Source organism: Temnothorax longispinosus, chromosome 11 (genome assembly GCF_030848805.1).
Source record: "Temnothorax longispinosus isolate EJ_2023e chromosome 11, Tlon_JGU_v1, whole genome shotgun sequence".
Lineage (NCBI taxonomy): Eukaryota > Metazoa > Arthropoda > Insecta > Hymenoptera > Formicidae > Temnothorax > Temnothorax longispinosus.
In genome coordinates, this window is record NC_092368.1 from 15,754,816 (window position 1) to 15,780,401 (window position 25,586).

The following is a 25,586-nucleotide window of genomic DNA, read 5'->3' on the forward strand; positions in this document are numbered from 1 at the left end:
ACCCGAGAGGGTAAAGAAAAGAGAAAGACAATTACCAACGTATGTGTCTCTGACTTTACTGATTTATTATTATAAACGACAAGGTACAATAATACATTATAGTACTATTACATTACTGCGCAGTTAGTTAGAGACGATAGAAATAAATTATATATGTATATGTATATAAAATTTATATATAAATGACAAATTTTATTTATATATAAATTATATAAATATATATATAATTTAACCGACGTAGAGTGTAAATAAATATTAAATTGTGTGTAAAAACTTAAAAATGAACGTAAGTGTCCTAGACATTGTGCAGTAAAGTTCAACGATGCGCGAAGGAAGTCACGTTCCTTGTTCGTGAACACGTGTAGCCAAATTAATTAGATATTAACAATATCGCAGGGAGAGAATTGGCCTACATTTTTGGACTTTTCGGCAGTATCAAGATCTTTCGTTTCATAAACACCAGAGTTACAAGCGTGTCGGTAACAATAGCTTGTCCGCTGCGAATTTTTCGATTTTTGAATTGCAAAGTAATATCCGAATCGAGGCTTCTGTCTTCCCAAGAGAAGAATCCCGGCGATTTCTCCGGCATTTTAAAAAGGGTTCCGACATTTTAAGGAGACATTAACAGAAGCCTTAAATCCGTTAGAACGGAAATAAAATAACATTTTACACGCAAGAAACCGTACTTTCTGATAACAATCTTCCTTGCATAATTCTGCGATTGTCTCATGTTTTATTAAAGTGAGGCATTTTCTCACGCTAATTACACAATAAAATAAACAAAGAGAATTATCGGCTGCAGAACGATCCTCACAACACATACTGCACGTAGCACACAAACGCTTCCGTTTAGCGTATATAAAATGATATATATATATATATATATATGTATAAACTCTCGAAAAAAAATTTAAATTCTTTTTCCTCCGTTCTTTAAAGTTTTTGGTTATTGCGTCACAGCAGAGTAAATATCAAAAAGAAAAATGGTAATTCCTACGTTGAAATAGGTAGACTAGACTATGCTAAATCACGACGCTGCGTTACACGGCGGAATTGAAATCCCTACCGGATTTTGGGACCGAACTTCCGAATACTCTATATTATATTTCCGAATACTTACAAAAGCGCGGGATTTATTCTTATAATGTGTGATCTCTACTTTATTTTCTCCTAACGTAACGTATTAGTCTTTCACACCTAATCTTTTTCCCCTCGAGACCGCGAGAAACGTCTTCTCGATCCGATTAGGCGAGTAACAAAAAATCGTTATAAATAATCTCGCTTATAAAAGCTAACTCCTCTCCTCTCGAATGCACAATCTTAATTCCTCAGTCTAACGCTACTAATCCTATCGAAACTACATGTACGAAAGTTAACAGCTGTCTTTCAATGTGCGGTTTCAACAAATCTGATCTTGTTTAAAAATAAAAATAAATAACCACGCTCGTATGAATATAAAAATTAAAAAGAAAAAGGCCAATGATCAAGCATTAATAGATGTTAAACCATATAATTAATTAACATATATACAAATAACGGATAAAACCAAATAGCTATATACCATTGGTTTTGCAAAACATTTAATTATTCAATCAATCGATTTCGAGCTTTTTAAAGCTTCCTTCAATTCCAAACAAATCCGTTGCTGTCTTTGCCTTGCCCGGTCGTAGCGCCTCATTAACGCGATGACCTTCTTCCTCTTGGAACCAAGCAACGTGATCTACCAATTTTTTGACTTATTTATCATGTAACTCCTGTAGAGAACCGACTTGACTGCCTGATTTATTCGCCAAATGGCTCTACTATCTACAAGAAGGATTGCCTGTCAGATTGAAGGGTTTCCATTTTATGAATTCTTCTCCGGTAATAGATGTCATTATGAATATGATGAAACCATTCATGAAAAAGCAGTTAATGAATATGTTTCATATCCATACCACGAGCGACATTCTGGAGAAATTCATATCGCTCGAAGTTCTTCCGAATGAATCAGGCGGTCAAGCGGTTCTCTACAGGAGTTACATGATAAACAAGTCAAAAAATTGGTAGATCACGTTGCTTGGTTTCAAGAGGAAGAAGGTCATCGCGTTAATGAGGCGCTACGACTGGGCAAGGCAGACAGCAACGGATTTGTTTGGAGGAAGCTTTAAAAAGCTCGAAATCGATTGATTGAATAATTAAATGTTTTGCAACACCAATGGTATAACTATTTGGTTTTATCCGTTATTCGTATATATGTTAATCAATTATGATTTAACATCTATTAATGCTCGATTATTGGCCTTCTTCTTTTTAATTTTCTGATCTTGTTTCTTTCCTTTTCCCCTTATCATTAATAACCTAACGTAACATTCTTGCGCGCTTGTCGAGATTTTCTGCGGCAGAATATTGCACAAGTCGTGTGCGACGTGCGTGCCGTACAATATCGGCTTCTTCTTCTTTTGTTTAATGGCACCCGCCTCTTGTTAGTGACGACGTTACGGCCAATATCTTGTTGTAAATGTAAGCTTAAGGGGCGGAATTTCGTAACACTCGAAAATGTGTATATGCGTATGCGCGTATGTATGTCCGCGCCAGTCCGCGGTGTCTTGGGCCGGTATTCATAGTCGATTCTTATTTCAAGACCGTCTTAAGATGCTAATACAGCTGTGATTGGTTCATGACGTCTTAAGATTGTACTTAAGACGGTCTTAAATATAAGAACCGACTATGAATACCGGCCTTTGAACTCGGGTTAATGCCGTAGGTTCATTGAGCCCAAGGAACTGCGCGGATCACTTCCCCCTGCGGCCAGTACAATATCGGCGCGGTTCGAAAACAACGACATGTAATCGATCGAAAAGACGAATGTACGATAATTTCTTCGTACTACTTTTTTTTAATTGAACGTTTTTTCACTCTAATGACTAGCGTGTCAATTGCACGAAGCGCGTGTCCGACAATTCGCGTTTAGATGCATCTCCGTGAATGCTTGACGAAGGCGTCTTTTGATATTCTCTTCGAGATATCATCAACGAAACTTTTTCGCCTTCTTCTCGAGGAAAATATCTTCTTTTTCTTGTCCTCTTCTTAATCTTATTACGACCGACAAGACCGTTACAGCACACACACGTCGTTCTCTGAAAATTTCTCGTCACTAAGGTGGGAGAGGATAACAGGAGGGAGGCGACAAATTGACCTCCGGCCTCACTCGGGATCGGTTTCCGCTTCGCTAATCGGCAATATCGCAACGGGACCAGCGGCTGCTAGCTTTGCTTTGTACGCCTCCGGTTCGAACCAGCGAATCGGTGCCTGTCAAGAGAAAGACATTAGTTGTCGGGCGAGCCTCGCGATACAAGTAAGAAGGCAATAAAATCCCCTTACCTTACCTTGTTATAAGCAGCATGCTTCAATTCGGTTGAAAAGCCGAGTGTTAAATTGCTTACGTGAGGATACATGCAGACGGTAATTGTAAGTCTACACACGTTCACAAGCGTACTTTACACGAGGCCTTCCTACTCTAGCAATTGACGTATATGTAGTGAAAATATCGTGTATTCTGAAATGTTAGTAAACTGACTCGCAGGCCTTTCTTTTTCGCAGACTTTGCAAGCACATGTCTAAGCAAGTATGCCAGCTGTCATGTAAACTGCGCTTGTTTACGAAGAATGCGCAGAGAGCAAGATTCAGCGGATTTTGCAATACTCATTTATTAATACAGCGTGGTATGTGAGTTTAACACACAACACTAGTTTTATCAGTCTAGTCTTATTAGTTTCTTTGTATACAAGATCAAATAAAACAATCTCGTATTGAACTCCTCAGAAAGAGAGAAACAAAAATATAAAAAAAATAAAGTTCTTTACCATAATATGAACAACATAATATAGTGATATAAGAAAAAAACAGTTTAAAAACATATCGTAGTGTATATCTCTAAATTCGAGACGTAGGAACATAGACTTTCAAATTTCGGTACAAAGAATAATACCATATAAAACTTTGTACGCAATAAATACTGAATACCATGACTGTTTCACACAACAAGCCAATTGAGTCTTAAATAGCCCTTCGAGGGCTGAACACAAAATGTTTTTTAATCACATTTTGCGACTATGATGATTTGTACGAATCCATTCAGTCAATTAATCGCGCAAGTTTAATGCGCAAAGTCTTTTTGAAACTAATTGTAAACGCGTAAACAATGTAAAAAAAATATATGTGTATCACATAATACGAAACTCACTTACGATCTCTTTGGTCTTGAGTAACTTTTAAAAATTTGTCGTCTCCTATTATTGCAAAAGATCTAATCTCTAATTACGATGTCACGCATATCGTGAGGAAACTTCTAAAGTCTTTTAATTCGCGAGATACTATTGAGATTCACACGTTCATGATAATCTTCATTAAATTTTCTCTTCGATCAATCGTTAAATACAACCTGGTCTCATCTCCTTCGTAGAAAGCATATTCTCTTGTGAAGAGAGAGAGAAAGAGAGAGAATACGGAGACCTGACTGTGACCGATGATTAAACGAAGCAGATCTCATTTCCGTTCCTCCCCTTACTGAATGCATGCGGTTATGGAATACCGCAATTAATCACACTCGTAACACACTCGCATCCTCGGAAACGCGGACTCCTCTCCCGGCGGGGTGTTAATGTATATGTGAGTATTTATGGATGCGTGTTGTATACAAGAATATTAAACCGCGGCGTTACAGGGAAGAGTAACGCGGAAGGTTTTGCACGGTATATGATTGGCGTTCCTGTCGCATAGCGGTACCTTACGAACTATATTGGGACATTCCTTCTGTATGCGCGCCCAATCGGCGGGGGGCCGCTTCGCGTACGGGCCCGACGCGCACAGCAGCAGAAACTCGTACGTAAGTTCTCTCGCTTCTGGAACTAGATAAATAGAAACAAGATGGAATTACAAGGCATTGATTAAAATTTATTTATTTTATTGTGTATTGACTGACCAGTTTTACATTTTAAAACCGATTAGACTAAATTTTATTTCAGTAAAATTAAGAACAATGTAAATTGCACGAAAACGAGAATTTCTTGAGTTTTTTTCATTATAATCATAAACTACCCACTTATGATTATAATGTTAAATATAATATTACATTGTGTTTTTATATTTGAATACCTTGTTGAGTCGAGCCTCGCTCTTCAGAGATCGGACGAGGCTTGTAAGTTTCTTCGCTTTCCGAAGAGGTTGCGGCGCTATCCACACTTAACTCTCGGCCTAGAGAAGCAGGAGCGTTTACATTGTCCAATGGCGATAACGGCGTACGGGGAACAATAGGGGTGGATGTGGTAGTTATGGTGAAGTTGGGTTCGTCCTCGTAATTAAAGTACTCTATCCCGCTGGTAAAGTTCTCAGGGTCGCCCAAAAAGTGTTCGTCCAGTACCAGTTTTGCCGTCTGTAGATTATCCAGTTCACAAAAATTATACATGAATAAGTGCTGGTCTACAACCTTGCCTTATAGGATATTTAAGCTCTAAACCGTAAGAAATCGACCAATCGCAATGGAATGTGAGGCAAATACTCGATTCTGATTAGTCAATTTCTTACGGCTTAGAGCTTAAATACTCTTTAAAGTAAGGTTGTAGATTGTAGACCAGTACTAAAGCAGACAGAATACATAAAATAAAAAAAATATAAATGGAATTAATAGAATTAGATGCTGATTAATATAAATCTAATCTTTAATTAATCAGCATTTAAATTTAATTAAATACTGCAGTTTAGTTAGATGTTAACACCTGAACTTAATCTCCAGTTTAATAAAATTACATAAATCATACAACAACGTGTACGATTTTATTATTACCCTGACGAGGTCGAGATTGCAGCCCGTAATTTTGAGGGACTGGTTACCCACGGTGACGGTGTACTTGTATTCGCCTATGCTGGCGTCGTTGGTGGAGAGACTGTGCAGGAGGGACGAACGTAGACGAGAGTTGTGTTGCTGACTCTGTTGCAGACGATTGCTCTCGTCCGACGCGCTGCTGTTGAGCGAGGAGCTGGAGCCGCCCATTGCTCCTTTTTCGCCGCCGGAGCTCTGCTCCAGTCTCACTGGCGATGCATTTCGTTGTATCGTATCTTTGATTAAATCCTTCGCATAACTGAGAACGTTAAACGCTTCTATTAATAACAGCTCGCTAAATGTGCCGTTATTAAGTAGATCTTAGGCATAGAATACATTTATTATTAAACTTCTATTAGTAAACTTCTACTTTATTGTAAATATATTATTTAGACATACTGAATCTTGTCCTCGGACGTTCCCGTGATTTGGACAAGTCGTTCTTTAGCTCCAGGGTTTACTACAAACCAAGATACTCAGATCAGTGGGCAGTCTTGTCAACATTGATATTCATTGAAAAAAATCATATGGTAGTTGCCGTTAACGTAACATCTTTTAACACAAGTCCAATGGCACGGTTAATGTGTTAAACGAGATGTAATATTAAATACTTGTTAAAATATCGCCAAAGCAAGGTAAGTACAATATACAACGTATTTTAAAAAATATTTAGATATATGTATGTAAAATCACATTCAAATGTAAAACAGACGTCTCACATGTTATGCGATATTAACGAAAACGTCAAAGTATTAATGAAATGCCAACCTTCCTATCCACGTGGGACCCGCGATATATGATCGATTCGTCGACCGGGCGTTAATAAACTGGTAATACAATATAATATCTCTATTCGGCTCTTAAAGCTGCGAACGTAACGCACAACATTCGTATGCTTCACTCATCGGGCTGTTAAAGAGATGCATTCCACAATGGTTGATATGAATTGTACGCATTAGGTTGATCGAGAGAAAAATGACTATTTCATCTCATATGATTTTAACAGAACAAAAAAGGAAATAAGAAAAAAGAATGTTTTCATCAATTTAATCCTTGCGAAGTGTAACACGATGTCGATTTGTGTCATCACGTGAAAGAAAGCTGACGTGCTTTGCATTTTCTCGATTAGTAGATCACGTTGCAAAACTAAAACACTAAACTTAATAGTGGCCTAATCACGCTGGTTAGATAATAGCTTTGTCATGCAAACTAAGAGTGACCGGATAAAAAATATTGGCTGCCATTTTTTATCACAGATATGAATATTTTTTTTTACATACGTATGATATTTGAACAATAGTCAATACAAATTTGCCGCGTCAAACTTAATAATGTAAGAGAGGATTAGGTGTTTTTGTGGGACAAGAGAGAGCCTCGTTCGACCGATTAATACTGTTCTTGCGATGCAATGAGCACAAAATGCTATGACAAGCCATTGGCAAATCATTCATTTGCTTTTTACCTCGCTGGAAGGAGATGATCGTCTGGCTGAGCTCTTCAATCATGTGAACCCGCCGCCCTTTTATTCCCATCACTGTATTTTCGTGCGAATTATTTAACAATAGAAACATAATCGGGCCAACATAATCGGGAAATCAAAGTCGGTTGATTAAAGGTCTAATACAACCGACTGGTTTCGTTTTACGTAAAAATCAGATCATTATTTTCATCTCACAAACAATCCCTATCGATCGCATCGCGACGTTACTAAAATTACTGTAAACACCTTGCAAATAACGTAATAAAAACATTGTATGGGTTACAATTTGATCCATAAGAATCGAACCTGCTCAATTAATAATGGAAATTTTGTACAACGAGAATGAAAGCAATTAAATTACCTTTTCCCGAGTCACTGTTGCGAATGACAACCTCGTCTTTGCAATAGTTTTTCCCCGGTATGCGTGTAGGCTTGGCGAACTTTCCGCTATTCTTGATTACTTCCCCGGGCCCCAAGATCGGTGCCGAGGTGGGTGAAGTCATTGTCAATAACGAGGACGACAAGTTCGTAGGTGTATCGGGTACCGCTTCGGTCAGCTAGGAAGAAACAGCATTATTTTATTCAATGTTAAATAAAAAAGTTTAATAAGATTTTTTTGTAAATATTTTAAGATTATATATTGAAACGCTAAAAATAAAAGCTGTTTAGATAATATTCAAAAAATTTTAATTGCAAGCTTTTACTCTCACCAAGTATAATTATTACTCTTGTGTCTGGCTTGCAAGTCTCAAATATAATTTCGAAAAGTTACGTAAATGTAAAGAAAATACGAGTAAGTTTTTAGGGTTACCTACATTGTCTAGATGCGACAATTTCTGCATGTAATATACGTCCATCGAATCGGTGTGACGCCATTGTTTCGCTCGTAGCTCGATAAGTTCCAGCAGATGAACCCTGGTCGTCAGATCTAATCTGTCGTCCTGGCTCCCATTTCTGATCGCCACAAAAGCCCGGTCCAGCTGATCTAAAAAATTATTCACAAAAATCAGCCTTTATTTAAAGGATGTGGAATGAAATCTATCATCAAAAAACATGAAAGAATTACTATTCATGTAAACTACTGAGCTGGCTTTCAAGTTACGTTTTATGTACAAGAAAGGATTATTTACCTTTGTAAATAGCTTCTAACTGGTTGGCATACAGTTTCAGGTGACTACACATAGAAATCACATTCATTTGCAGCGTTCGGTCATGGAAGCCATTGGTTAGTTGCATTGCAACATTGTCGATTAGGGACACTATATCCTCTACTAAAAAGTCAAAAGAAAAAAAAGGGTTTAAAAGAATTGTCATCGATCTAATTTGGAAAAGAATAAACGCAGCTTATGAACACATTCAATTTACAAGAAAATGATTATATCTTTATAAAAGACTGTCGTCGCAAGAGATCGTAAGTTTTGCCAAAACGAGAATAAATACAAAAAGATTTACCAGTCGTGATCCGCCCATCGACGGTCGAGTTGCGCTGGTTAAGCTTAAGCGGCCGTGGTTTTTCGAGCTTTTTTACGGTCCTGGCTCTGTTCAATTGTGCGGTAGCCATTGTGATCCTGCAACAAAGACATTACATAAAAGGAAACTTGAACGCTCAATATTTATATTCAAAATTATAATTTTCATATTATAATTTTTACGATTTAAATTGCCCGGTAAAATTAGTACGTATGCATTAATTGGTATCATTTGATACATTGTTAGTAAAAATATATTGTGCTTGTGTACTTGAAACTAGCGTCAATCGTTTGACGTAGAACCGCTTGTTATAAAGAGAAAATATCGTGGACTGAATGAAAGTTTCATTCCGAGGAGGCCAAGGTTTCATCATCGCCTTTCAATAAACTCATTTCTCCTGGCGCAAATTAAGCAATATAAGAACCGTAACGTCAACAATACTCCAAAATCGGAGTCTTTCGCAAGGTAAATGTCTTTCGAAACGCAAAAGACGACGGTGAGTCGTTATTATCTTGCCCAAGTCGTCGCGGCGACAAAAATAATTTAATTTGCGGCGTCCACGTTGTCGCGTAAGGAGAGGACGAAGCGCGGAGCAAAACAGAAAGCCGGCGTGGTGGAGCGGTGGTGGAATCCCGGATTCTTCGCCCTTTCCACCCTCGTCCTCCAAAAATACACATTCGTCGGCACGACACACGTGCAACGGGAGCGTTTGCCGCGCTAATCGAGCTATAAAAATTCGAAACCAAATCCTTCGCGCCTCTATTAGGAAATAATACATCCATATATGTATAATTGCGAGAAATAACATATAATCTCGGATAGCTAAGTCTATCGAGAACAGGGTTATGCAGAGTGTCTGCTATAAATTTTGTCGACAAAAAGATTACAGATTTAATATGAGATTTAACATGTATACAATGTCGACAGAATGCTGACAGAAATTTAACGAAGTTTGTTAACAAAGCAGTCTGTATGGATTGTTTACGACTACTTTACGTATTGCTTACATTATGTTTACACGAACTTTTTCCCCATGTAGACAATATAACTAATGTAAATTATTATGAACTGAATGATTGATTTCTTTAAACTGTATTTTTGCAGTCCTACAAAAATAATTTTAAATTAGATTAGATTAAAGATGCACTTCAGTTATAATTTATTTATTAACTGTACTGAAATGAAAGATACGAAATGATGCTAATATAAAAACATTACTATTTATGTTGAGCAATATTACTTAGTTTTTTATCATGGAATATGCACAATGTTTATTTTTTTTCTATAAGTATAAAATCAATATCTTTAAAACCATTGTTATCAATTTTCTATAGTCCTAAAAATTGTGCCCAAACTGAATAACAGTAACTAAAAATAAAATTGCAAACAAAATATAAATTTCTGACAAAATATGAATGTAAAAAATGAATAGATTACTAATTGTTTACATGACACATAAAACATAAATTTACATTGTATACATGTAGAGGTAGATTTTTAATATATTTACGCGTAAAAACCTGCAACAAAGTACGATGGCGGAGATCAAGCAGATTTTGATATACTTGCTACACAATTTGACGCAGATTGGCGACAGAATCTGGATTCGATGGATGCTGTTCGATCTCTGCCGTTAAGTCCTGTGTCCACGATGCTAGAAATCGCTCCGAGATTTTGGACAGAAAATTACCGAATTGGTTTAAATATGATGATTTTTTTCTCCCATTTCTCCATTCAAGATCTCGGAGCGATTTCTAATATCGTGGACAAAAGGCTTTAAGTTATGACGGCAGGCTCTGCCGGCGAAACGTGGTGCTTACACGAGATTGATGCCCGATTTATTAGCAATTTCTGATCGAATTCACCGCCAATTTGTTATCAAGTTATAACGGCAAGCTCCGCCGGCGAAACACGGAGCTTAATCCGGGCGTAATTGATGCCCATTTGCAAGCAATTTCCGATCAAATCTGCTGCCAATCCGCTGGCATGCTGTGAACAATTTGCTCATTGTTAATTATGATTACATTGATATGAATAATTAATACGCGTGATTAAAAAAATTACTGTAATAATTCATACCTGCATAATTTATGTAATCTATATGAGTAGTACAATGTCCATATATGTATATATCGTGACATAGGACAGCCTTTATGCCGATTCTACTAACTCTCTGTCTCTACTACTCGTCATTAAATTCGCCGAACTCAAATCTAATCACATAAACTTAGCGCACGAGTAAGTAATACGATATTCAAGGAGTACCCCACGTTTTGCGTTCTAGCAATTCTCTCCGGAGGGAGGGAGAAAGAGGAGAGGGAGGATGCAAGTGGAGAGAGAGAGAGAATCGTCAGAGAGAAAGCCAAACGAAAAAAGAAAAAAAAATAACAAGGTGAGGATTGTATACCGCGGTAAGACGCAAAATATATGCAGGTTGATTTGCGGGGGCAGGCATTCCTTGTAAATATTTTCCCACGCGAGAGAAACTATTGTGAGGGGGGGGGGGGGGGGAGGGAGGGAAGAGACGATAAAGATGCGAAAGAGAGAATAAAGGGGGGAGAGACATCGCCGAGCGGGAGGAGTCGGAAGGAGGGGAGATAGAGACGGACAACAACATTAAAGCCGACGGTTCCGGCTACACTTTCCAGCACCTCGCACGCCCGGCGATACGACAAACTTACGTATCTTCGCGCGTTGGTGAGAGAAAAGAACCAGGGATACGGAGTGCAGACGGGGTGCAACTAGGCAAACGGATCTATTAGTATAACAGACAGAAACGGAGAAATTATTTCTGGCGTTTTGCGTGCGCGTATGTACGTATGTATGTATTGCGCTCACGCGCGCGCAAGCATGTACGAGCACACGTACGCGGTCATGGGGCACGCATGTACAACGCGCGCGCGAATGAGAATCGCACTTGACGCACTGGCGAACGGGAAAACTCTCCCCCGCGGAATTCCGGATATGGAAGTGTCCTGACACGGGAAAGCCGCGACGACGACGAGGGACGCACGCGACGGAGGCGGCGCGTTTCCGTCCAAGGAAATCACGCAGCCGCGACACCGCGGCGGCGCGGAACACGCACGTTGGGACGTACCTTTCGCGAGATCCACCGTCCCGGTCGGCCGTACGCAAACGGATCAACGACACGCAGATCGTCCGTCCGGTTGGGATCGCGAAGACGTATGCGTCGACGACGTGACGTCGACGTGCGCCGCGAAAGTATAGTCGAGTGGTGGTCCCCCTGAGAACTGGCGGCCAGTGCCGCCAACGGCGACGGTAACGGGGACGAGGGAGAAAGTCACTAGACGCCGCTGACAGCTCCGCCGATTTTTCGGGATCGATATAAATCGGTGTCAAATAATATATAATTATCGCGCCAATAACGAAAAAGAATTTGTTCTAATAATATAATAAAATGACAATTACATGATAATTATATATTAAAAAAGAAAAATTATAAATATAATATATATAATATATAATATATAATATATAATATATAATTGGTAATTATCTTGGTAAATCTGAAGAATATAGTGGCCTCCTCACCGATTTCGTTCAACTTGGGCTTAATCGACGCGTTTTTGCACGAAACGACCGAATCTGGTAGAAAAAAGTGTCGCTCTGCCCCGCGAAGCGAGATGTTAACGGTTAAATACATATAACGAAAATTTTAATAATGGATCAGTAATTTGTATAAATATGATGAAGTAAACCATAGAAAATTATAATTATATTTTTATATACATAGAATTACACATATAACTATAATTTATTGTTTAAAACGCGCGCATATACACACAAATACACTAAATAACAAAAAGAGGAATATTTACACATATAAAATTTAACATAGCACGCATATTCTTATTTGTGTAATTTTTTTATATTCACAGAAACTTAATTCGTCCTATAAGCTTCGCCTCTTTATATTCTATTTTCCTTGTTTTGAGTTCCCCTCTTTGTACTCCACTTTCCATGCGGGAGCTACATAACCTCTGCCGACTTATTTGTCAATATAATTGTCGTTGTTTTTCGTCTAGTGTTGAATTAAAACGTTGAATTAAAGTATACAGGTGAAGGAACGAAAATAGCGTCGACGTACACAATGTCCATATTCGCGAGGCGAATACTCTCATCCAACTGTGACTATAATTTTACTCTATTTATACGCGAGAACAATGTCACTCCTACAGTGATGTATTTAGCAACATGTTTCCGTTTACAGTCTCCAGAGAGTGGCAATGTTTGCGATCTGTCATCCGTAATACCTCTCTACAACGATGTCAGCTATCGACTCAGACTCAACCGAGTACAGATAAATCCGGTAAACTTCATAACATATATATGTTTATATCTATATGTATCTAAATTTATCTCGAATACTTTATTCTTCATTTCTATACAATATTTCATCCTTTACAATTACAGGAGATAAATGTTAATATCATTTTTATAACACAATATTCCTCGTTACACCTAGATCTATCTGATGTCACAGAAGGCTCAGAGGTCACGACGTTAGATCCGTTGACACATCCAGACTTCTTCCAAGTGCACAAGCTGTTCACCGTGAAGGATCTGTACGACGCGAGAGTGCACTTCGGCCACAAGGAGACTGCGTTAAACGAACACATGGAGACATTCGTATTCGGCTCCAGACTGGGACACCTGATAATCGATTTAGACCAAACCGCTGAATTGTTGAGACAGGCGTTGAACTTCACTGCCCATATCGCCTTCAGGGGCGGCATTATCCTGTTCATCTCGCGCAATCCTCAGGTCACGCATTTAGTGGACAAGACGGCTAAGGAATGTAAGGAATTTTCGCAGACGAGATTTTGGCGGCACGGGTTGTTCCCCAATTCGAGAAATCAGTTCAAGGCAACGACGCGATTGCCGGATATGTGCATCTTTCTTAGTACTCTCGACACCGTCATGTCCGAGCACACGGCGGTGAGACACGCGGCGAAGATGTGCATACCCAGCGTCGGCATAGTCGACACTAACTGCAATCCGAATCTTATAACATATCCCGTGCCCGGAAACGACGATTCTCCGTCTGCCGTCAAGCTCTATTGTTCGTTATTCAAAGAAGCTATTCTGAGAGGGAAAAGGGCTAGAGAACGGCTGATGCAATATGAGGAATCGACGTAAAACTGATAAATAATTCGTGGCTAAGCAAATATGTATAAATGTACACGTAAAAAATATAGCAGATGAAATACACTCTTTTCTTTAATCGAAGAGCAGAACCGTGAGTAATAAAATGATTAAAAAAAATCAATGTATAAGATCATGGAGAAATATATTTAATGAGAAATGTATATACAAATCATATAAAAGTCTTTTCGTGTAACTTCATAGAAGTGAAGAACAGTTTAGTAATGCAAAACGTAATGCAAAAATAGTTATTATTGTCACTAGAATATCCACTGACGACAACGTGATTAATCCTTGGCAGCATTAGCATCTCGTAATTTCAGCAGGTATTTCGTACCTAAATTCTTTATCAACCTTTGTAAAAGAAAGCAACGCAATTAGAATAATGCGATAATATTAGGATTGAGCAAAAGATTCGTTTCTTTTCTTTTTTCGATTTTACTATCTCGTGTGTAAAGACCATTTTAGTCTGCAATTTCCAACAGAATCCAATTTTATAAGTACTGATATGCATATACATTCAAATTCTTGTGTTTTCCATAAAACGAACAATTCTACCCCGAATTCTATCGCGGTTTATAGATTATCGAAGGTGAATCTCAGAGTTCTATAAGAAAGAAAGAATAAACGAATCTTTTGGTTTATTTAATCTATATAGAGCTTTACGTTATGTAAAAGACATATACCATTTCGTGAAATAAGGGAAACAATAAGACATGTATGTGATTCGTAACGTGGACGCCGTGGAGATCCATACTTCGTCCAGTTTATTCGCAATCGCGACGCCCATTAAAGTTGCACAACGTTCCGCGCTGACTTTGCTTTTAGATGTATCCGTTTTTACTCCATATTTCTTAAAAATCATAATCGTACGGTCAGCAATTAGCATACACGTGTATGTATCACATATACGTGGTCTGTTCAAAAATTTTCCGAACTTTTATAATAGCGCGTCAGCGCGATGGCACACCGATGTGCGATAAGCGATGTTGCCTGGCAGCGACCTTGGCAAGTAATCTCTCCCGCTTACCGCGTCTTTCTATTGTGATTATAGTTATCATGCTGCATCGCTTTGTTTACGAGTTTGTTGCGTGTATTCTGCGATTTTCAAGACTAATTATGAGTTTCATAAGCAGCAGTAGTATTATCTTGAAGTGCTGAAGCGTTGACGAGAAAATTTTTGAACAGACCACAATTATTTAATGTCAATTATTTATTTGGAACAAACTTTATTGAAATAGTTTTAGATAGATGTGAGACGAAGTTTTACACACTTCAACTTTCTGTACAATTATAACAGTTACGTCAGTAACAATTTTCATGTCTCACATCATATATTCCGTAGCGATTTACAAACAAGGATTTTTACGATACGTACCTCGCCAGATTTCTCCGTAAAACTCTCGGGCAGAAACTCGGTCTGCACTGGACCCGGACAAACCATTGTTACGTGGATATGCTTATCGGGGTATTCCATAAACATCGGTTTGAAATAGCCCTGTTTAAAAAAAGTACATAAAATATAGTATCTCTGACACATATGCGACAGCAAGTTTCGCGAAGTTGCAAATTGTTATATTCAACAAATACGAAATTATACAATTTGAAGATGCTTACATGTAAGGCATGTTTAGTGCCGCAGTAGGTCGCTGACATCGGAACCGGTAAAATTCCGGCCAAACTCGAGGTATTAATAATATGACCCCCGCCTATTTTTAGAAAGTGTTTGACTGCTAATCTACTCAAGGACACGACGGAGAATACATTCAGGTTGAACATTTCTTTATCGACCGCTATCTCAATGTTTTCCCATCTCGCTCTTTGACTACGGCCGGCATTGTTGACGAGTATATCCAACTGAAACGTAGAAAGACACGTGACAAGGTCATAGTAATTAATAATAGAGGTGATAAATATATATACAGAGGCACGCAATGAAAAGCATTCAATAGGCTTTCTACAGACTATGGCCCGTATTCTCAGTTCACTTTTATCGATAAGAGAATACGAGCCTATATGTAGGTATATTGATTTTTATCGGCGCAAAAGAATGTGGGATGCTTATAGAATACCTTTCCAAATTTGTTAATCACATGCTGGAACGCTTTCTCGTGTGAGTCCAAGTCGAGTATGTCCATAGGATAGACTTCCACATCATCGTCGGTCAAGCACTTGTTCTCTGAAGAGGAATTTATTATTTATCAAGAAAAATCAATAATGAATGTAAATCGTATTCTATAAGATTATTCTTCGATTTGACTTAAATTATTAGGGGAGAATGTCGCTCGCAACAATAGCAAGTTAATTCCACACATTTCGGATCGTCGAAGGATATTTTGCGTCAATTAAAATAATCGACAAGGATCGTTATAACGTTATAGCGCGGAGAATCTGTTATAGAAAGTTTACGAAGAATATCGATTATACCTTTCAAACATGTTTTCTTCACTCTTTCTAATTCAGCGGCTCTCCGAGCGGACAGGATTAATTTGCACCCCGCTTTGGCCAGGACGTAAGCCAGATTTTCTCCGATACCCGCAGACGCACCCGTTATCCATACTGTTTTGCCTTTCAATGAAGCTGAAAGTATATGCAACGTAAGCGAAATTGTTCGATTTGCTTATTATTTATTCACTCGATAAATTCGGTCGGTTTATAATTTGCGATAGATTTCGAAAGAACGTTCTACTATATAATGAAAAATATACAATAAATACAAATTGTATAATAATACAAATAACATGAATTATATAATCTTTATTATATTAATTATATAATTTGATATTTATTACACATTTTTCATTATAGTTAGAATTATTGAATAAATAATGATATAAGGATTCTCTTTAGCTTAGTGACGCGCGAAAATTTATTAGTAAGCAAACAAAACTAACGTCCGACTATGTTATCTTCGCAGTTGTTTGCATTTTGATAATTCTTTTTTTAAGTAGAGATAACATTGTTGGATATTAGTTTCATGTTTAATTACGTATTGATAAACTTTCATGCATTACTGAAGAGAATTCTCATAGCATTATTTATTTAAAACTATATATATTCTAAGAGATACTCTTTAAGTTATACTGATATATGTACTACATATTCTATTAAAGATAAATAGAATTTCGTAATCGAATTATTGTTTTACTTGACTGACGAAAAGTTGGTCAAAGTTCTTCGTTATTCTTTAAGTGTGTGCAAAAGTAGATATACTTACATATGGGTTTGCCGTACTTTTCCTTAAAAGCAAGCAATATATCGCAGTCCAATAAGGAGGGTAGAATGAGATAGACGGAATAGTAGACTATAAATAGCAGGCTGATGATTACGAATAAATCCATACTTAATTATTCTTATCTAAGCGAAATATTTCTGCAAACAGAAAGGCATTATCGGAAATTGTTATTACAAATGCATTTACATAATTTTTTATCAGTCACATTTATTTTTTTCGGTTTCCTGAATTTTTACGCGTACAAAGAGCCTTGTTGTGAATGTCAAAGAGCTAAAATTTGCATTGAAACCAATAATTATACAATTCACTGTGTTATTATTCCAGAGAAACAGTTAATGATAACTGAAATAACGAGATAATTAGCTAGTAATAATATTTTTTATTTCTCTCTGCCTCGATATTTTTTAAAGTCACAAAAGTTAAAATAAATTATTTTTAATTGAAAGAAAACATTACTGCGATATGCTTGCAACATTCTCTTTCTCTCTCCCTTTTTTAGATTCATCGAATCTTTTGAAAATCAAAAGCAGAACTCGAAGACATGTCGATGTTTCTTTCTCTTTATTCCTAAACGAAAGTTTCAGTCTTTGGACTACTTTGGAGCGCTGCGTGAAGGAATGCTTTCTTTCACTGTTTTCGCTCTCCTTTGTTTTTCTTTCGTCAACGTCAGCACTCGCAGAAAGCACTATCTAAAATATGTACATAAATATCGCCGAGAAACGTTTCGTATATAATTTCGATAAAATTAACAATGAATTAACCATAACCGATAATTTTGCATATGTAACACGCTCAAGATAAAAAATCAATTGGATATGCGTGACGTAACATTAATTTCCATCTACAAGCACGCATACACGTGTACAGATAAATCGCATCTTAATAGATGAATAAATAACAGATGAAATCATCATGACACGCCCGAAGGAAAGATGGTTTTTTAAAGAGATACTTGAACTACACGTTCCAACATTCACTAATGCCAGTACTGAAAATCTGTGTAATTTACGTACGTATAACGGAACTACTTATATAGATTTTCAGTATACTAGCAGTGACAAGCAGTGAACGTCGGGACGCAACCTTGGTCAGTCGGCCCTTTAGTGACTTGTTAGTGGCACTTTGTCACGGTAGAGATGGAAATTCAACGTACCAAGGACAAAGAAGAGAAGTATATGCGCTTGATACGAGGCGATATGTGCGTGCGCCAGAAAAAAAGGGGGCGAAAACACAAGGGTACAACGGAAAACAATACGGAGTAACGCCGGTTTACACGTGTGTCACGCTCCTCTACACTCCTCCAACTCGCCCGAAGAACTCCAAACTCCAAAGAGGGAGACCACGTTTGCGGCGTTTGCCGGAAGTGGAAAGAAACTGCATCGGGAGGGGAGTCGTTCCGGTCGATGTATAGGGAGGGGGCGGGGGAGGGGGGAGGGGGGGAGGGGAGGATAATGATGCGCAAACTCGAACGTATTACGATGAGAGAGGCCGATTTGCGGTTCTATTATATAATTCACTATATACGTTCACATGGCTGCTTATAATTAACAATAAGTTTAATAATTACTGTATATTATCTGTTCCAAAATTTTTCTCCTTTTGATTATAATGATTATTTAAATATGGACTTATACTTTTGATACTCTGAACATTTGAATTAATTTTATATTGATTTTGTATATTGATTTTGAAGTAATTTTATATTAATTTTATATTGATTGAATTTGATATTTATATACTAAAAGAATTGTTTAAGTATCAAAAAGGCTCATACCTAAATGATCATTATGATAAAAAAAAAGAAAAAAATTTGGATTATAGTATACGGTATAGGCCACGGTCGTGAATACAGGTGTGGAAACTCTAGTGGTGGGGGTGACCCGCTTAATGAAGTCATATTTTATGTAGTTGACATTATCACTATATCACCATTTGGAGCGCTGGAGATTAAAGATTTTTTAAATAACGCAAATACATATTGAACATATTGACATATAACATGACATATGACATATGTCATATATGTTATATAACATATAACATATTGACATATTGAATGTAACGAACGCACAAAGTCCTAGATAGTGATTCAATTGATAATGATATTCCATGATAAACAAATGTAATTATAATTTAAATATAATTATAATTGTAAACATAAACAATCACTCTGTGAATAAAAAAACGGAAGTGGAATTTTAAAAAGTAATCATGTCTTTTATTAATTTACATTTATTACCTTTGTATTTATCTCAATATGAGAAATAAACATTATTTTCTATATGTACAACGGGAGATGATTAATTATTTTATTTGATCTTACGAATATTGCGGGGACCGTGTCACGGGGTGATATACTATTTACAAACTACAATGCGTAGTAATTAAATAACACATTATCTGACTTTTCGTACAATAAATGTAAAAAAGAATTGAACTAAAAACGGTAAGACTGCAAGCCGGATCTCTTGCTACCATCTCATCCACATTTGAACTTATTTAAAACGTTGCAATGATTGAGCCAATTTATTTACAAAACTCGCTGCTTTTTGCATATACTATTTTCCATCTTAAATTTATTATAAAAATATTGTTTTGATTAAGGTCCCCGCGATGAAAAATATAAGAAACAAGGAACAGAGATATTAGCGATTAAGACTAAAGCATCAAGAAAATTAGATGCAGGATGAAAAATACAGGCAACAGAAATAGGGAATAACACAGCTTAGGCAATAGATTTTTAACCTATTGGAAGCCGTGCGTATTAATGCTACACCAGCTTTATTCCTGATTTTTTATTTTTAATCACTAATATGAACTATCGTTCTTTATATTTTTCATTGTGCGGAAGCCTTTACGGTGAAACGTGAAACGGATTATAGTGACAACGCGAATGCGTGATAAATAGTAATCCTTATAACGCAGCGACGCGCGCGGTCACATGACAAATCTATAAAAATATCCGTCATTAAGCGAGTCACCCCCACCACCAAAAAACGGACGAGTTTCCAGACCTGTATTCACGACCGTGGTATATAGTTATTAAACCGGATTATAAGCCGCCGTAATGTAGTTAATGATTCTGTCTATCGATATAAGTAGATTTTTTTTAGAATTTTTTAGATTTTATAAATCACTTATTAAACAACAATTATATAAATTTGTTCTATTAAAAAAATTGACGAAATCTCACACACGCACACACACATACACACACAGAGTAAAAAGTAAAAAGACAGGAATCATTTTTACTTCTGTTATGTCCACTTTCAACTTTTATATATATATTTTTTCAGATATCCCATAAACAGCAACTCGATCGTTTTACTCTTAAGTACCAATTGTGGTCTAAAAATTTTGATTAGGATCCGAGTTACAAGGATTTAAAACAGAAAAACGCGTAGGAGGCTTCCTAGGACTTTAAATGCAGTTAAGCTCAAAATACTTCCAAGAAAAGAATTAAGAGACTTTTAACGGAAACTTCAATGTTTGTGGAAGCTTTAGCCCGCCTTAGACGATTTGTAACTCGCCCGTTGCAAGGGCTAGAATTCAATCTAATTGTAATTTTATGCGCTGCGTATTTTAATGTACGATGTGTATTTTATTATATTGTATAGTTCCTTAAAGACCGCTTACTAACTCTATAGTGTTATTTCTTTTCAAAAATTGAATTGAAAAGTCTTGAGAGTCATGTTTCTCTATAATGCTTAATGAAGCAGCAATTATTGAGTAAAATCAATCCAATCAGCATTTTTAGCCGAGCCGTCATCAGTGATTTGCGCGCCTAGTAGTATACGTGAGCGCACACTACTATACGGCCGCGCGGCTCACGTTCGGCTAAAAGTGCTGATTGGATTGATTTTACTCAATATAATTACTTCTTAATGTTTCATTAAGCATTATAGAGAAAATTGACTCTCAGGACTTTTCGACTCAATTTTTGATAAGAAATAACGCTACAGAGTTAGAGTGGGTGCGGTCTTTAACTCTTTAAGAAACACCGTGTATGTCAGTATTTTTATTATATAATTAAATTATATACTTAATTATATAATAAATTATATACTTATTATAAATTGTGTACAAAGTATATACTCGTATATGTATATAAAACATTTAATATATTGTATTTTATATATGTGTGTAGTGTGTATGTGTATGTATATTTTATACATATATTTTGTCATTTTTTTTTTAATTTTTGTTTTGCACGATAAAATTGTGTACGATTTTATTCTAAATTTTGATACGAATTGAATTATCAATCTGGAGTGAGCTTTAGATAAGCGAATCGATCTACAATGATTAACGTCAATGGAGATAATTTTGGCAATTGTTTAATACTTACCATAGTCGTAGATATAGACCGGGAACCAGCGACAAAAAACACGTGTGATCGGCACCACGACGAAACTTTTTGGGACGATAGCCGGTGTCATGTGGAACACGAAAACGCAAGTATGGCGGCCTGGAGGTGTCGCTTTTGCGCAGCGTAATTTTTTGAATGTGTTAAAAAAACTGTGCTTTTGGGGAATGGGCACCAATCTGATTCTTGTTTTATATTGTTTATTTGTGAGCAAAAGTACGCGGGCCGTATGCACCATATCGATGCCGCGTCGCAAACAGTCCGCCATACTGATGAGAACGTGTCGTTTTTTTTATGCAATGTTGAATTTTGCACACCAAGCTAATTTTTTTGTGGAGAGCTAGATTTTAATTGTTTATCAACGAATATGAACATGCCATACCGTTTCGGCGTCTCTGAGTACTCGCCATACTGACGCAAAGACGTTATTTTTTTCACTAATTTTGTGGTTCGTGCCTAAGATACATGCACTAGTGAAAAAAATGACGTTTTTGCGTTTTTTGCAAGAAAAATTTATTTATTTTAATTAAATATTTTTATTTTGTATTGTTACCTCTTAAATTCTTTTTCAATTATTTTTCATAGCAATCTATATATTTTCTTTGCAATTGGCGCAATTTAAAGATTTCACATCTTTTTTTGAAATACATGTATACCGAATGTGCGGGATACTAGCTGGTGCAGGTACGACAAGTCGGACTTTTATTTTGATCTTTTCTGCCCATTCGGAATTTAGTTTGTTAATCTCCGTAAAGAGGGTACTCGGTAAGAGTATTTGAAAGTTGTATCGATGGAAAAATCGTCTTACCGCTCCGCCTCTTTAAGAAGGAAACTTAAGTGGAATTGATGGGGTCATAATCAAGACTAAAGGCTGGATTGCTTGCCTGCGGCATTCAGCGGAAGACGTCGTTCTCGCAAAAGTTTTGTTTATCGAATAGAAATAATGTAAATTCTCTAGTTCCGCGAACGTCAGATAACTTTTGATCACGTAAATACTTTTACGATGTTGCACCAACTATCTGAGGAACATCTCGCTCTGAAGAACCGTAACTATAAAGTGTCAAATACACATTGGCAAGAAAAATAGGATATAATCTTAAATCGATGCAATTCTCAACATGCAATTAAAATAAATAGAGCCAATTAAAATAAAATTAAAATAATCCTAAAATAAATAACAGTGGAATAATAAAGGGGATAAAAAAAAGTTTTAGATATATCGAATTGTTTAATTTATTTAAATTCTTTATTTAAAACGTCACTCCAGAAAATGATTCTTTTAATCTCGCGGATCCTTTTTATGAGAAAACGATATATGTATGTTGACATTTTGTTTTCTCAGGAACGAGGATTCCCTCGCTCGCGTTGCTGGTCCAGCGTTCTGGCGGCCACGCGGGGCTGGCGAAAGGCGTTGTTTTACCTACCATTGTCCTGCATTCTAGTGTGGCGACCCAATAGACTTTGGCTGTCCTACGTCGCGAGTAAGGACGCCGGGTCCTCCTGGGCCAGCGAATCCAACGAGGATAGCGAGCTTGAACAGAGAACATGTCAAATCGCCACGCTGTCTTAGTCCTTAGACAATGGACCTCGACTCGATCTCGTCACGTATTAAGAGAGGAGTCAATTGAACACCCGATTACATATGCGGCAAGAACGAATGTGAGAAATGTACGAGGCCGAATAATGCCTTTTAAAATGGTGTAAATTGAGAGAGTTTCGGAGAAGTCATCTCATAAGAGATTCGGTAAATTTAAGAATAAAGACAAGATGAGAGAGAGAGAGAGAGAGAGAGAGAGAGAGAGAGAGAGAGAGAGAGAGAGAGATTGAATTTATAGATTTACAAATCTGCGAAATAGGAAAAACGATGCGAGATATCCTATCTCTATGCGTGCACGTGAAGGAATGCGAATATACGGGTGTCGTAACAGGTGCCCAAAGACAAATGATCCGCGACGTTTGATCCGCGACATTTGATCGGAAGACGGAAAAACCGGAGGAAAAATGATCCGAACGACAATTCGTCCGAACCAATTACATCCGCGACTAAACGCCCGTCAAATTCAGGTTTCAGGACTGGCGATGACACTTTACTCAATACCTTGGCAATCATTACACTGTTATTCTGACAACCCTTGCTCGCCTTCTTCTTCAGTTTCTCTTTAACCTTCCTGGCTTCGACCTGTGCAACATCAGCAGCATGATTGTGTGCGGGTGGATCACCAACAATTTCACCTATATTGAACGCGTGGATTAATTGTGGGGATGATAAACGTAGTTAACTGCATGACAATGTTGGGGCTTGAATAATTTGACGCGTGTTACATACCAGATCGTTTATCGCTTGTTGTGTGAATTACAGCGCTACATGACCTCTTCCGGTACTCAGCGCAACGCCAAGTTATATTCAGCTTGTTCACACTTTTTTTGTTGTACAAGTATCCGTTATGTAGTAACATTAAAGCACCGCGCTGTGATGTAATAAATTTTAACGGCATTTTATATAATTTTTAGGTATATTTCTAGCTGTAATACGACCGATGCTCGTGCCGGTTGGTACAGTCCGACCAACGGTAGCCTCGTGCGCGTACGTTTGACATTAGGCCACTGGCACACGGTGCATGTTTTCCTTCTCGATTGCTTGCGATCTAGTACATTACTATTTACGAAAACATGCTCCGTGTGCCGCTGGCTTTACATGTAGTGCCCTCGTGCACGTACGTTCTGACTTACATGTAATGCCCCCCGACAGGATCACTTGTCCCTCGATTCGATTGTCCTATGGCTATTTTATCCTCGGTTATTTCGTCGTTGGACCAATTGTCGTACGGTTCATTTGTCGTGGTTCAAGTGTCGCGGATCATTTGTCGTCGGGCCACCGGTCGTGGCACCAATATACGCGAATATTTTTCTTAGCTACAGACTTGTTAGTTACATGTAATAATCTATAATATAAGTATAATTTTCTATACGTTATGTCTTTTAGGATATATAAATATAGATATAAATGTATAATGTATAATTGTATGACATGTACAAAACAGCCGTAAAATTTCATTATAAAGGATCATTCGTTATGCTATTAAATTGTCAGTATATAAATTGCTAATATATAGTTATTTGTGTAACAAGTGAAGTAAGATGAAAATTCCCGGGTGCGGAGTTTACGCATGAGCCGAAGGCGAGTGCGGTAACCGCACCCGGAATTTTCATCTTTACACACGGCTTACACTCCCTATTTTATGTTGCAAGTGCCTGGAAAGTGGTCTATCACGCACGCGTAGCGTGCGTAATGGGGCACTTTCCATGCACGTGTTGCATAAAATACTTTTTAAAAGTCTTCTACTTGGTAAATTTATTTATATAGAAAAGCCACGCTGAAAAAAAACTCAATTTTTTGATACTTAAAAAAAATAAAATTTATTGTAAAAATATTAAATAAGAAATTTTACTATACTATTGATACTGTCGCCAAAAAGTTACGATAAAGAGATACATATAGCGATAAATAAGGCTTACAAATAAAATAAGTGACTCACAATTACTTAATATACTTACAATTAGTAATGTTATATTGTACAATATCTATATAATTATGTAAAGAGAAAATTAACAAACAATCTGAAAATATACGAGATTAAATCTCAATGAGAAGTAAATGTTCAACTTTACATAACAATCTATTCTGTGGTATAATGTATCTTGTAAAAACGAAATATACGATTGCCCGAACAATTTTTTAAGCGAAAATTATTCATTATTTTTTGCACGAAATATTCGACGTTTTACAATCTAGTTACAACATTATTTTTAGCAGTACCGTAGCACAGCATCTCGTTCTCGAATTTGTTCAGCATCTTTACTAAAAATATGGATTGCTTCCTAAACGTACAATTTCTATCCTTATTTTTTTGTCCAGTTCTTTCAATGTGTCCCTCGTGTATTTGAAAGAATTAAGTTTCTCCAACAAGTCCACACAATAACTTTTAAGATTGGTATCCATAGTTCGTTG

General features: G+C 37.0%; 3 protein-coding genes across 6 annotated transcripts; 1 reads left to right on the top strand and 2 right to left on the bottom strand.

Moving 5' to 3' along the window:
- Positions 1–42: 42 nt before the first annotated feature.
- Mxt (Eukaryotic translation initiation factor mextil) lies at positions 43–11,973 on the bottom strand. Of its 4 annotated transcripts, none has more exons than XM_071792858.1 (11): positions 11,908–11,973; positions 8,793–8,908; positions 8,471–8,611; positions 8,156–8,325; positions 7,702–7,897; positions 7,323–7,394; positions 6,260–6,320; positions 5,825–6,119; positions 5,137–5,413; positions 4,768–4,889; positions 43–3,291 (listed from the first exon to the last, which is right to left on the bottom strand). In XM_071792858.1, the coding sequence occupies exons 2-11, from the start codon at positions 8,899–8,901 to the stop codon at positions 3,187–3,189; spliced, it is 1,548 nt and encodes a 515-aa protein (XP_071648959.1). In that variant the 5' UTR covers positions 8,902–8,908; positions 11,908–11,973; the 3' UTR covers positions 43–3,186. The 4 variants fall into 4 exon arrangements, with proteins under 4 accessions (XP_071648959.1, XP_071648956.1, XP_071648957.1 ...); XM_071792855.1 differs by lacking the exon at positions 11,908–11,973 and adding an exon at positions 10,890–11,028; XM_071792856.1 differs by lacking the exon at positions 11,908–11,973 and adding an exon at positions 10,631–10,782.
- A 63-nt stretch (positions 11,974–12,036) lies between these two features.
- On the top strand, positions 12,037–14,060 carry Mrps2 (mitochondrial ribosomal protein S2). The gene is made up of 3 exons (XM_071792872.1): positions 12,037–12,958; positions 13,042–13,140; positions 13,297–14,060. The coding sequence occupies exons 1-3, from the start codon at positions 12,922–12,924 to the stop codon at positions 13,968–13,970; spliced, it is 810 nt and encodes a 269-aa protein (XP_071648973.1). The 5' UTR covers positions 12,037–12,921; the 3' UTR covers positions 13,971–14,060.
- A 42-nt stretch (positions 14,061–14,102) lies between these two features.
- On the bottom strand, positions 14,103–18,565 carry LOC139821656 (dehydrogenase/reductase SDR family member 7). Its single transcript, XM_071792863.1, has 8 exons — positions 18,365–18,565; positions 17,194–17,348; positions 16,404–16,556; positions 16,049–16,155; positions 15,594–15,833; positions 15,355–15,474; positions 14,663–14,829; positions 14,103–14,330 (listed from the first exon to the last, which is right to left on the bottom strand). Exons 2-8 carry the CDS (start codon positions 17,315–17,317, stop codon positions 14,264–14,266), a joined length of 978 nt encoding a protein of 325 aa, XP_071648964.1. The 5' UTR covers positions 17,318–17,348; positions 18,365–18,565; the 3' UTR covers positions 14,103–14,263.
- Positions 18,566–25,586: the final 7,021 nt, after the last annotated feature.

Coding starts and splice junctions, on each gene's coding strand:
- Mxt (XM_071792855.1), bottom strand. CDS start 10,951: ATGTCACGATATATACATATATGGACATTGTACTACTCATATAGATTA. Junction 7,395..7,701: donor CAACAGTGACTCGGGAAAAG/GTAATTTAATTG, acceptor ACGAAAATACAG/TGATGGGAATAAAAGGGCGG. Junction 5,414..5,824: donor GCAATCTCGACCTCGTCAGG/GTAATAATAAAA, acceptor GATAATCTACAG/ACGGCAAAACTGGTACTGGA.
- Mrps2 (XM_071792872.1), top strand. CDS start 12,922: ATGTCCATATTCGCGAGGCGAATACTCTCATCCAACT. Junction 12,959..13,041: donor GCGAATACTCTCATCCAACT/GTGACTATAATT, acceptor TTCCGTTTACAG/TCTCCAGAGAGTGGCAATGT. Junction 13,141..13,296: donor ACCGAGTACAGATAAATCCG/GTAAACTTCATA, acceptor CGTTACACCTAG/ATCTATCTGATGTCACAGAA.
- LOC139821656 (XM_071792863.1), bottom strand. CDS start 17,317: ATGGATTTATTCGTAATCATCAGCCTGCTATTTATAGTCTACTATTCC. Junction 16,156..16,403: donor GAAGAAAACATGTTTGAAAG/GTATAATCGATA, acceptor ATTCCTCTTCAG/AGAACAAGTGCTTGACCGAC. Junction 15,475..15,593: donor GCACTAAACATGCCTTACAT/GTAAGCATCTTC, acceptor TTTTTTAAACAG/GGCTATTTCAAACCGATGTT.